Source organism: Budorcas taxicolor, chromosome 25, assembly GCF_023091745.1.
Source record: "Budorcas taxicolor isolate Tak-1 chromosome 25, Takin1.1, whole genome shotgun sequence".
NCBI lineage: Eukaryota > Metazoa > Chordata > Mammalia > Artiodactyla > Bovidae > Budorcas > Budorcas taxicolor.
The window spans coordinates 44,314,029-44,326,873 of NC_068934.1; the positions used below are offsets into that span (position 1 = coordinate 44,314,029).

Sequence of the window (12,845 nt, forward strand, 5' to 3'; positions counted from 1 at the left end):
GCCAGTGGAAGCTACTCGGGCTTGGGACTGCATGGCCAGCCAGAGGGGGGCCTGCCACTCTCTGTGGTTCTAATAAGGAGCACAGAGGAAGGGAGGAAACAGAAACTCTGTGCCCTGCAGTCCAAAGGCAAGCTTGCGGGTGGAATTACAGCCCCCAAAGGATCTAATTCGGAGAAGGCCGTGGCACCCCACTCCAGTACTCTTGCCTGGAAAATCCCATTGACGGAGAAGCCTGGAAGGCTGCAGTCCATGAGGTTGCTGAGGGTCGGATACGACTGAGCGACTTCACTTTCACTTTTCACTTTCATGCATTGGAGAAGGAAATGGCAACTCACTCCAGCGTTCTTGCCTGGAGAATCCCAGGGATGGGGGAGCTTGGTGGGCTGCCGTCTCTGGGGTTGCAAAGAGTTGGACACGACTGAAGTGACTTAGCAGCAGCAGCAGCAAGGATCTAATTAAAACAAAGTTGCAGGACTTCCCTGGTGGCACAGTGGATAAGCATCTGCTTGACAGTGCAGAGGACATGAGTTTGATCCCTGATCTGGGAAGATTTCGTGTGCCACTGAGCAACTAAGCGAGTGTGCAACAACTATTGAGCCTGTGCTCTAGAGCCCGCAAGCAACGGTGGCTTAGCCCATGAGTCACAACGACTGAAGCCTGCATGCCCTGGGGCCTGTGAGCCACAACCAACGAGCCCTGTGCCACAACTACTGAAGCGCCTTGAGCCCGCGCTCTGCAACAAGAGAAGCCACTGCAATGAGAAGCCTGGGCACCGCATCTGGAGAGTAGCCCCTGCGCTCCACCACTAGAGGAAGGCTGCTTGCAGCAAGGAAGATACAGCGCAGCCAGAAAAACAAAACATAAACAGAAGGGATATTGTAACAAATTCAACAGACTTCTTAAAAATGGTCTACATCAAAAAATCTTGAGAAAAAGTCAAAAAATAATTTTGGAAATTTTATCATTATTACTTTAATTTTTTTTGAAGCTGTGTGATTCTGTTTTATTTTTTATTTTTTGGCTGCACCACACAGCATGCGGGGTCTTAGTCCCCCAACCAGGGATCAAACCTGCGCCTCCTGCATTGGAAGTGCCGAAACTAAACCATTGGATCACCAAGGAAGTCCCAAAAAAACATTTTGGTGAGGTGATGAGAAATGACAAACTGCAGAGGACCCCTCTGACCTCCTTGCCCCGTTTCTAAGAATCACCTCCTTTCTCACGTGCATGCTGTTTGCTCCCTCTGAACCAGCCACCGACTCCCCTGAGAAGGTCCAATGACTGCTCCCCAACACTGCAGTGTCTGGCCTGAAATCCCTGACATTGCAGTCATCCTGGAGATCTGGGACTGGTCACTTGTGCTCAAGGATAGACCAGTTAGAAGGGATCTCAGAGGAAACTGGGGCACAGAAAGGGCACCGGCTGCCTCAGACAGACCCTGTTTTTCCACACCAGGAACACGGGTTGCCTGAATCTGTGTGAGAGTGGAGGCCACTGGAACTGGAGTTCTGGTTACCAGAATGACAACTTCCTCAGCTTGAAAAGGTGGGGCGTTTCTTCCTTTAGAAGCATCCAGAGCACCGTTTCTTAAACTTCAGCCTGGAAAGGTCCGTATAGCCAAAGCTATTGCTTTTCCACTAATCATGTATGGATGTGAGAGCTGGACAATAGAAAAAGGCTGAGTGTCAAAGAACTGATCCTTTTGAACTGTGGTGTTGGAGAAGACTTGAGAGATCAAACCAGTCAATCCCAAGGGGAAGAAACCCTGGATATCCATTGGAAGGACTGATGCTGAAGCTGAAGCTCCAGTACTTTGACTACCTGATGCGAAGAGCTAACTCATTGGAAAGGACCTTGATGCTGGGAAAGATTGAAAGGGGCGACAGAGGATGAGACGATTAAATGGCATCACCAATTCAATGCACATGAGTTTGAGCAAACTCCGGGACATAATGAAGGACTGGGAAGCCTGGCATGCTGCAGTTCACGGGACACGACTGAGAGTCGGACATGACTGAGCGGCTGAACAACAAAAGATCACAGTGAGAGTTTTGTGCAACTCTGATTCCTAGGCCCCAGCCTCAGAGATTCTGATTCTGTCAGTTCAGGGTGGGGCCTGGGATTCTGCCTTTCTAACGCCCTCTAGGACGTCCTCTTGCTGCTGCTCCATGGACCACGCTGGGATTACCCCTGACCTTACCCACTGTGTTAGTTCAGGTGAAGGCTAAAGAGATGTCAGAATGCAGCAGCCCAGGGCGGCCCGGTCAGCAGTGTTTGCTGAGTCCCTGGGTTCCAGGAGCCTCCTATATCCTCAGCAGTGGCCCTTATTTCCAGCCAGCAGTGAGGAAACTCCTCTGAAGCAAGCGATGGGCAATTTGCACACATTTCTTCTGCTCACATGTCGCTAGCAAGAAGCCAAGCAGCAGTCCCCACAGAGGGGAACAGAGCCTCACTCAGCGGCCGCGTGCACAGTGGCCATGCTGTGAGAAGGGAAGAATGCTTAGGATACCGTCTGTCACCTGTAACACACGATCCCATAAACAAGGGATCCGAAGAGCACGCGGGGAGGTCGAGTCCGAGTGAATCTGAGCTTAGGTGTCTCGTGAGAGACTGTCACAAGCCCAAGGCAGAGCAGGGTAGCAGAGCAACTGAGCTCTGGAGGCGGAGGCACAGATGCGTGCAGGTGAGCTGTGTAAAGCAGCAGCCGTGTGGCCTGGGACGGGTGACATGCTGTCTCTGAGCCAAGGCCACCTCCTGTATAAACCGTGGTGATAACACTGAGACTGTCTTTATACAGGGGCCCCAGTAAATGGCAGGAATCCCAGGCGTTCAGGGCACCATGCGCGGGCGTAGGGCGGCCCTGGTTGATCTCAGACTAGATTAGGATGTCTGCTCACTTTATTTGCCAATTAAGTGAACCCTTTCAGCTAGTTTTTAATTCCCCTTTAGCAATACAGACGGTGAAGAAAACAAATGCCCTCGATGGGAGTGGGCGAGGCAGACACTGCTCCGCTGGAGACCCCAGGAGGGGCCAGGTGAGGGGATCTCTCCGTGGAAGCAGGTAAGAGGGTGACAGGGTGGGCGGGGATGTGGCGGTTGGAGTGAGGATGGAGGCTGGGAGTACGCTTCATTTCACAAACATTTGTCAGGCTCCTTCAAGCATGGGGCTCTGTGCTGGGAAATGACCAGAAATATGACCCTTGACCTCAAGGAGCACCCAGTCTAATTGGGAAGCCGAGAAGCAAACCCGCAACCATGATTAAGTACAGGCCAAGTCTGTGATCAAGGCATGGCGATGAGCAGAAAGGTCTGGAAACCCCAAAATTAGTTCCGGGCAGGGAGAGGCAAGCCAAGGAAGGACTCCAGGAGACAGGCCCAGGTTGGAGCTGGCTCAGCCCTGGAATGGGGGATTCAGCCTGCAAGCACTGCCCACTGCTGGCTGAGAGGAAAGGAACCTTCTAGGTGGGAAGCGATGAGAGAGTACAGCTTATTCAGGGACCTCAAGAAGGACTGGGCTGCTGAGAACAGAAGGAGAGGAAAGCTGGGGGGCAGAGGGGAGGAGAGGGCCTTTTCCTGAAGGTGACGGAGTCACTGAAGGATTCTGGACTAGAGGAGGCATAAAGGCTACCCTCAAGTCCTGCACGGAGAGGTTTGAAGGGAAGTGAGGTGGGGGGGCAATGAGGATCTCCTCACTGGAATCCAGGGAGGATGGTTAGCACCAGGCAGCTCTTAAAGGGGGGAAGTCACAGGACGGGGTTGGGGGGTGCGCGGAATGTCACCAGCACTGCTGTCTTCAAAGAATCGGCACATGCTGCCGAGAGGCCCAGGCCAGCCTTGGACTTTGGGGGGAGCGGCGCACCAGGGACCCCAGGCTTCCTGACCAGGGACCCCACACTGTCTCTCCAGCCCCGTCTGGTCTGAGCACTGGAGGGGACTGGATAAAAGGGGGTTCACCCTCTGCATCAGACCCACGAGCCGGTGCTGTCAGCCTGGCCTCCAGTCTGGGCAGGTGGGCAGTGGTCCCACCGGGGAGCTGCCGGAGTCGCCTGGCCGGCTCACCCCCAGGAGAGGAGGAGGTGTTCGTAGCTGAGGAAGGTGACAGCGTTGACGGGAAAGGCGCGGGCACTGTTGATGGTGAGCCCTCGGAAGAAGACCCCCAGTCCTTCTTGCCGGGCGCTGCTCACCATGCAGTCCAGCAGCCCCCTGTAGGCCCTCTGCTTCAGCCCCGCCATCTGCATCCGGGACTTGATCACATCCAAGGGGGTGGCGGCGACCCAGGAGGTGATGCCGGCAAAGCCCCCTGCCACCAGCACTGTGCCCGAGCCTGGGGGACAGGAGTGAGGAGGCATTCAGCCGAGGAACGGAACAGCCCCCCATCCACAGTCCCCCTCCCCGTCCTCCCCTTTCCTTCCTCCTCTCTGTCCCTCACCCTCTGACGCCACTTCACTTACTGGGGGTCTGGCCATCCAGTGTGAATTGGCGACACAGCCATTCATAGGTGACGAAATAGATTCCCAGAGTAGGGGTGTCCCTCAGAGTCAGGGCCCAGGCTCCCCGGAACAGCCCCCGGGGCCCCTCGGCCTGGAAGATGGAGGCGGCACAGTGCACGGGCCCCCGGTACTGGGGTGGGGGGCTCCCTGGCTTCGCCCTGGGCTCCGTCTGGTTTTGTAGCCGGACTTTGATGAGATCAAAAGGAGCCAAGCAGTAGGCCTGTAGGGAAGGAAGCACGAAGGGCCTGGGCGGACCTTGGGACAGGAACAATCCCTCTGAGTTGTCTTGATGGGAGGAAGGCAGCGAGCAGACAGGGCAGCATCTTTTCTGCAGGACCTCTCAGGCTCCGTGGCTGCTCTCAGCCTCTCTCACGCGCAGTGGGGAAGGGGCCAGAGCCCCCTCCCTTACCATCAGACCCCTGACAGCAAGAAGCCCTGCCCCTCCTCTCGGCCGGACTTGCTGACACACCCATGGCGCTAAAGAAAGAGTTCCCCAGCGGGCCAGTGCTTAGGACTTGGTGCTTTCATTGCCATGGCTGGGGCTCAGAATTCCGTCTGTGCCCACGAAACAGCAGGGGATGGACCCCTCCCCACGGATAAAGAGGTCACCTCGATAGCGTTGGGGACTCGACTTCATAGACTCCTCCGGCCTCACCCCCTGCCAGACGCCTCTCAGAGGCCCCTGGGTGGGGAAATTCGCCTCACAAAGGCCTAGACTCTAGTGTCCCAAGAAGGTGGGTGACAGGGTGGGATCTGAGGGTCCTCGAATACGATGGCTGAGGCGGACAAGACAGAACTGGGGTAACATTGGTGCTGGGGACTCGGAGGGAAGGGAGGGCCCAAGGTGTGAGTAAGGGGTGCAACTAGGGCAAGTTCAGGTGAGGACTGAGGTCCCAGCCAAGATTAGCACAGCATTTCTGGACTTGGATGTTTTTTGTTTTTCTTTTGTGGAAGGCAGCCAAGCTCACAGCCCTGGAGATGGCTGATGGCGGCGGAGCCTGCAGGCTGGCTCTGGTGGTGATCTTTCGAGGGTGGCAGTTACCTTACTTCCTCCCTCGCAGGAAGGGCCGTGGGCTGGGGTCCCGCCCTGTGAGGTAGTGCTGTGATGTCGCCCTCCCAGCAGAGCCCAAGGGCAGTACTGAGCTGAGGGCTGCTCTGGGGGGTGGGTCCCTGGGGGTGAAGACACGGCTGGGCCAAAGGCAGGGTGGTGGGGAGGGGTGGGCTCGGGTCCCTGCCCTCTCCACCCTGTGCCCACAGGGGCTGTGGGGACGTCATGCACTTTAAAAGCCTTAGCCAAGTCAAACGCAACTTTTGTACACAAAAGGTTGTCATTCCCTGCTTTATGCTAACTAGAGTGTTCCTTCCCATCTACATGCAAAATATACATTTTCCGCTCCAGGGTGGAAATCAGAGCCTTGGGCTTGCTGGTAAACGGGGCTCCACCTGGTCCCTGGACCCTGTCCCCATCAGCGACTGGACAGTCCCCAGTTCCACCATCTGTTCTGCTTTCTGAGGAACCAGAGAGGAGGGGAATGGAGAAGCTGGGCCTGGTTGAGCCTAAATCGGGCCATCTGGCCTGGGGCTCACTCTCTTCCTTGTTTTCGCGGGATACAGGTCTCAGGGTTTGGGAAATATTCAGGCATGAACCCCGCACTAGGGACAGAAGCAAAGCCAGGGCCTTTTGGGTCTCATGAATTATTAATTCACTCAGTGAGCCCCTGACTCTGTTCTTTGTCCTTGCTCTCTGCCCTGAAGTGGACAGAGCATCAGGGCAGGTGTCAAATAGAGGCTGACCTGGGGTACTAGCTGGGGGCGGAGGGTGAAGCCAGGTTCATGCCCTTGGAGCTCTGCGCTCAGGCCCCCCCTTAGCTGGGGTTCCCCCTGCTGCCCTCTCCCCTCTACCCCACCCCTCAAAACCCAGTACTCGAGCACCGAGAACAAAGACCAGAATCAAATGGTTAGTCACTTAATAATTAACATTCTGGACCTCTCCCAGCGAGATCTGTGGATGGGCCAAGGGTGAGGGTCAGAGACAGCAACAGACACCCCCCGAGGTGGGCACCAACGGCTGTCCTCTTGGCACTGTCCCCCCCTCACCCCAGCTCTCTCGCCCCTTTGCCCCTTCTCCCCTCCAGACCTGCAGCCTAGAAGGCCACTGCTCTGCCAGGCCAGGTTCCAGGAGCAGGCCTTTCCCCACCACTCCTCACGTTCCCTTTGAGAAGGCCAGGGGTCTGTGGCTGTGGGTCACTAGAGGCGGGTTGGAGGGAAAGGAGTGAACTGATCATCACTATGCAAGTGTGTGTGTGTGTGTGTGTGTGTGTGTGTGTGTGTGTGTGTGTGTGCCTGTGCACCCCCTCACCTGCAGGAACCCCCCGGTGCAGCCAGCTATGAAGACGTGTGTGTAGCTGGGCGGCTGGGCCCGCCGCTCCTGGTGGGAGGTGGCCGTCAGCACCAGCAGGGCGTTGCTGTAGACCCCGAACAGGACGGAGTTGACCACAGCTATGCTGGCGATGGGGAAACTCATCCCCTTGAAGAAGCCCAGGAGCTGCAGAGACACGGTGCGAGCTGGCTGGGAGCTGTGGGAGCCTCCCCTGGCCCTCTCCAGGCCTGGCACGGCCTCCTCTGGCTGGAAACCACTCCTGAGTCCGGCCACAGGCAAGTGGAGGCCAGCTAAGGCCGGGGATGGCCTCAGCTCCACTTTGGGGGGCATAAAGCTACTGCTCAGCCCACCCCCAGTGGCCCCAGACTTGGGTCTTCTTTCTCTCTTCCTGGGGGGCAGAGCCCTGCTGGAGGAGAAGGAAGCTGGCCCTGACTGCCCGGAGGCCTCTCGCCCCCAAACCCCCCAACCCAGGTCACCCACCGACTCATGGCGGTAAGTCTTGACCATACAGTCGACGATGCCCCGGTATGTGGTCTGGGTCTGCAGCCGCACCTGGACAGGGAGGACAGAGCAGGCGGGAAAGCCAGGCGTCCAGCCGGCTCATCCCTCGGGCCCTTTGGGCGGGACCCCAGTAGGGTGGGAGAGGCGGAGAGAGCCTCCGCGAGCCAGGCCCTGCTCTCTCCCTGATGTCTGCTTCAGGCAACATCTTTCCGTTCTTGGGCGCCTCTCCTAGACTCACCTTCACAGTGTCAAAGGGGTGTCCCAGGACCAAGCCCAGAGCTCCTGTGGGGATGATAAGGTGCTAGGAGTAAGGCCCCTCAAGCTGGGCTGAGGAAGCCAGGGTGTGCCAGGAGGGAGCGGGAGTTGCCCCCTGGCACCTTCCTCCGTGCCAGGCACTGGGCAGGGAAGGTGTGGGGAGCAGAGAGAGCGAGCGAGCCTGGCCCTGCCTGGAGGACGCACATGCAGCGGGGAGGAGCCAACCCCCAGACACACAGAGTCATCGCCCATCTGAACTTGACCCCCGAGCATCCTGCTGACTTGTCTAACTGGGGGATTCCAGGGCTCCAGCCTCCCTTCAGCTCACAACTGCAGTCGAGTGCAGGGCCTTGGTCCAGGCCCCGTCCTCCCAGCACTCTGCCCTGGCAGTGCAGAGTCGGGGGCTCTGAGAGGACGCCTGCTGGCACCAGGGGGATCCAGCCCCCTCAGCATCTCGCCACCTCCTGGTCCTGCCCTACTTAGCAAAAGCTGGTCATGCAGCTTCAGGGAGGTCACAACACCGGAAGGCGAGTTCTGACGTTTCTTTCTCCCAAAGAGGAATGTCACTCAGATGCTGGGCCGGGGCGGCAGCTCAGCTGGCCTCAGGGCTCACAGCGCATTGCCAGGTAGGACAGAGGTCCAGAGCGGAATGCAGGACAGCGGGTGATGTCAAAGGTGAACTGTCCTCTGAGCCCTGGAGATGAAGCTGGTGGCGCAGGTGAGTCTGGGAGAGCGCTCACCATGGCCTCACCTCTGACAGGTGTCCAGGTTGGGGGGGGCGCAGCCTGGGGCTTGGCAGTAGCCTCCACCCACTGCACTGTCCTCTCCTCGCCCCCTCGGGCAACTCCCAGGAGGCCCAGGGACAGCTGGTTCTGGGCTCTCACAGGCCACCAGGACTTTGGCTTCAGCTCCTCTCAGGTCACCCCACTTCCCCAGGAAGAGTGACCTGCAATTGGCATTGATATGACAGAGGGAAGAAAAGTGTCTCACCAGAGATCCAGCCGGCCACAAACTCCTCCGCGGGCATGTCTGGCAGGGGCGGGCACAGGTGGCTCCAGCAGAGGAGACGCTGGTGAAAGTGTAATTCCACCCTCCCCGGACCCTGGACTGATAATCTGCTACTAATGTTTAACCCTGGGTGAGGGCCAGGTGCCAAGACCTCAGGGGACCAGGATGGTGAGCCAACCAGCTCCAGAGATGTGCAGAGTGTGAGATCTCACGGGGCAGGGAGGATGGCCCACCATGGCCTGAGCCCCCTGACAGCCAGCAAGGGCCTCACAGTGTGACCAGGCCCGGCAGCTGGGCTCGGGCCCTGGGGCGGTCCTTCTGGGGCTGCCTCAGTGGACAAGGATCTAAGGAGCCAACCCCCCTTGGCCCAACTCCTGCTCATCCCCCGGCCCTGCACAGCAAGCTGCTCACCCCAGCTGGGGTAGGTGGGGCCTGGCCACCAGGAGCCAGGCCCAGCCGAGAGGAGTGACTCACCAGGGCCGGAAGCCGCCTTCTCCGAGGGTTGTTTACCACTGACTCCCCAGCATGTGTCAGAAACAGCCTCCCTAGCCTTCTCTTCCTGGAGCCTCTTTCCCAGGGGAGAGCTGGGGACTTGGTGTACAAAGAATGGTGTGTCTCTCTGCCTGGGGTGACCAGGCTATGATGCCCACTTCTCTGTGGACAACAATCCAAGCCAACAGGCCAGGGACTGGAATCCCGGTCTTCCTCTCTGCTTCCTTAAACCTACTTCCCCTGCTGCCAGCTCACTAAACAAATGGTCACCCTCTTGCTCTGTTATGAGCTGTGCCATGCTAAGTCACTTTAGTCGTGTCCAACTCTTTGTGACCCCACAGACTGTAGCCCACCAGGCTTCTCTGTTCATAGGGTTTTCCAGACAAGAATATTGGAGTGGGTTGCAGTTTCCTCCTCCAGGGGATCTTCCCAACCCAGAGACTGAACCGGTATCTCTTAGTTCTCCTGCCTTGGCAGGCAGGTTCTTTACCACTAGGGCCACCTGGGAAGCCCCAAAACACACATGCTTTGTTTTGAAAATGCTATTTTGTATCGTTTAAAAATGTGTTGCCACTTGGCCTTACCCCCGGCAACTAACACAGCATTATAAATCAACTATGTTATTGTTGTTCTGTCCCTAAGACCTGTCCCATTCTTTGAGACCCCATGGACTGCAGCACACCAGGCTTCCCTGCCCTTCACTATCTCCTGGAGTTTGCTCAAACTCATGTTCATTGAGTCCGTGAAACCATCCAGCCATCTCATTCTGTGTCACCCCTTTCTCCTCCTGCCCTCAATCTTACTGAGCATCAGGGTCTTTTCCAATAAATAAACTATACTTCAACTTAAAAAATTGTGTTGCCTCTTTTTATAAATCAGATGATTGCTCATAGGTTATGTTTTCTATAAGTGTCTGATACTTTGGTTTTTCCTACTCTGTTACCTCTCTCTGCCCCACAAGGGGAGACATGTACATGGAGTGAAAGAAGCACAGGGTCTGGCATCTTCTAACTGAGTTCCAGTCTCAGCTGCCCCAGTCAACAGGGCGATCCGGCCAGGCACGTGCTTTTTGAGGATCTCTTGTCCCATGTCATTTGGGAGGCTTGGGAGGTCATCAAAGAGGCTTTCCAGGGATTGGTGTTGTAGACAAAAATAATCAGCGACAATCCATAATAAGAATTGAGAAGTTTTATTTGAGCAAAACTGAGGACTATACCCCAGAAGACAGCCTCAGATAACTCTGAGGAACAGTTCCGGAGAAGCATGGTTTTCAGCACAGTTTTTATGTCTGATCAGAAAAAGATTCGTCTAGTCTTTGGTTTGGTTTTTCCAGTAGTCATGTACGGATGTGAGAGTTGGACCATAAAGAAGTCTGAGTGCTGAAGAATTGATGCTTTTGAACTGTGCTGTTGGAGAAGGCTCTTGAGAGTCCTTTGGACAGCAGGGAGATCAAACCAGTCAATCCTAGAGGAAATCAACCCTCGATATTCATTGGAAGGACTGATGCTGAAGCTGAAACTCCAATACTTTGGTCACCTGATGCAAAGAACTGACTCATTGGAAAAGACCCTGATGCTGGGAAAGATTGAGGGCAAGAGGAAAAGGGGGTGACAGAGGATGAGATGGTTGGCTGGCATCACTGACTGAGTGGACATGAGTTCGAGTGAACTCCGGGAGACAGTGAGTGACAGAGAAGCCTGGCTGCTCTGCTGGACTGCTCTGCTGCACTTTATGAGGTCGCAAAGAGTCAGACAAGACTTAGCGACTGAACGACAAGGACAAAGAACATCAAACGAATCAGTGATATATTCCTTCAAAGTTTCAGAAAAACAAATCAGCACGAACACAGTAAGCCAATATGGCCTTGGTGCCTGGGAAGGGTGTCTTATCATTGAAGGAGCACCTATGTTGGTGTCCCAGGGAGACGGGCATTTCATCTTTATTTTTAAGATGGACATTCTTTTTTTTTTTTTCCGGCTGCCCAGCATGTGGGATCTTAGTTCCCTGACCAGGGATTGAAACCGCTCCCCCTGCAGCGGAAGCCCCGAGTCTTAACTGCTAGACTGCCAGGGACGTCCCTTAACACGGACGTTCTTTACTTCTGGCCAATAATTGAAGCAGATCTGCAGTGTATGTTTGATAGGCCACAAACAGGCTGTTCTAGTTAGCATCAAATTCAAGTTAACTCATGTATAAGCCGGAGTGACTCCCCCACACCTCAGTAAGTGAACATTCCTTTTGCCAGTGTCCCTGTTCAGGACCGCATCATCCAGGATCATGTTTCTGATTGTCTGTTAATCTCACATGTATTCCTATGAGGTAAGCCCGGAAGACAGCAGTGGTGGGGATGTGGAGGCATGGGTGGGGCAGACCCATGGATGCAGGCAAGGTGCTGACCGCAAGTTTGACTGCAAACCCAGAGAAATACGGCATTAGGAGAGCGTGGGGGCACTCCAATGGAACACGTGCTTCACATTGACAAACATGAAATATTCTGTCAGATTTGTATTTTCAGGAATGTTGGGCAGTTGGGGCCTTGGGGTGGAGGTTGAGGAGAAAGGGGTGTTCTCTCAAGGGCACGGAGACCCCGGGCTCAGGTGTCACTGCCCAGAGAAAGCTGTGATGGCCCCAAAGGCAGCCCCAACCCCTGGAATTGCCTGGACACCTCCCTTTCTCTCTTCCTCACCACCGTTCCATGAAGAAACGCATTCATAGTACCTCCAAAACAGACCCTGAATCCAATCCCTCGCCGGCTCCCCCGCTGCTTCTGCCCTGGCCCCAAACCACCACCACCACCACTTGGATACCTGCCTGCAGCTGGCCTCCCTGCCCCCACCCCACCCCTTCCACTTCCCCTTCCAGCCTGTCCTCCACCAGCAGCCTGATGACGCAACTGAAATTGAAGTAGACCATGTCTCTCCCCTGCTCCACACCCTGCAATGGGCCCATCCTGCTCAGAGTCAAAACTGAAGCCTTGGGGACTTCCCCGGTGATCCAGTGGCTAGGAATCCACCTACCAGTGCAGGGGGCCTGGGTTCGATCCCTGGTCAGGAAACCAGATACTACGTCACAACTAAGACCCGTACAGCCAAATAAATAAATCTTTAAAAACAAAACGAAGCCTTCCAGGGACTTCCCTGATGGTCCAGTGGTTAAGGCTCTGTGTTTCCACTGCAGGGGCCACTAAGATGCCCCCCATATGCCTTGCATTGCAGCAAAAAAGGAAAAAGCCAAAGCCTCCCTAGGCTCTAGAGCAGCTCCAGCCACGCTGGCTTCCATCTCTTCTCCCAACAGCCTCCCTCCTCCAGTTGGCCTCCTCTCGCTGGGCTCAGACATCGCCTACGCGGTGAGCCCGCCCTGACTGGCTCGGTGAATGTTTTCGTCTGCCCCACCTGCCCAGCGTTCCCGGTGCCCCTTCCCTAGCCCAACCTTCTCTTTCACTCATCGCCTTCTGACACACTAAGCAATTAACTTGTCTGTCTGGGCAGGTATCTCTGGCTGTTTTGTTCTCTCATGTTATCTTAAAGCCTTAGAACTATGCGTGGTACAGAGTAGGCAATGAATGAGATATGAATGAGCGGATAAGTCAGGGAAGAGCATTAGAAGGGCCTGGGTCTCCAGTTCTCTCTCCCTATTTCCAAAGGGCCCCAAAGAATGTACAGTTCCCAAACACCCCCTACCTGCCCCTCCAGATCTCCTCCAGCTCTTAGTTTCCCATC

At 55.6% G+C, this 12,845-nt stretch overlaps 1 protein-coding gene across 1 annotated transcript; it reads right to left on the reverse strand.

Annotated features, from left to right (window-relative positions):
- Nucleotides 1–4,055: 4,055 nt before the first annotated feature.
- On the reverse strand, nt 4,056–8,653 carry SLC25A45 (solute carrier family 25 member 45). Its single transcript, XM_052662435.1, has 6 exons — nt 8,617–8,653; nt 7,610–7,653; nt 7,351–7,422; nt 6,850–7,035; nt 4,452–4,710; nt 4,056–4,324 (listed from the first exon to the last, which is right to left on the reverse strand). Exons 1-6 carry the CDS (start codon nt 8,651–8,653, stop codon nt 4,056–4,058), a joined length of 867 nt encoding a protein of 288 aa, XP_052518395.1.
- Nucleotides 8,654–12,845: the final 4,192 nt, after the last annotated feature.

Bases quoted from the DNA above. Each gene is read 5' to 3' on its own strand.
- SLC25A45 (XM_052662435.1), bottom strand. From the start codon at position 8,653: ATGCCCGCGGAGGAGTTTGTGGCCGGCTGGATCTCTG. The intron at 7,654-8,616 runs GTGAGACACTTT...TCATCCCCACAG, and splicing joins TGTGGCCGGCTGGATCTCTG to GAGCTCTGGGCTTGGTCCTG. The intron at 7,423-7,609 runs GTGAGTCTAGGA...CTCCCTGTCCAG, and splicing joins ACCCCTTTGACACTGTGAAG to GTGCGGCTGCAGACCCAGAC.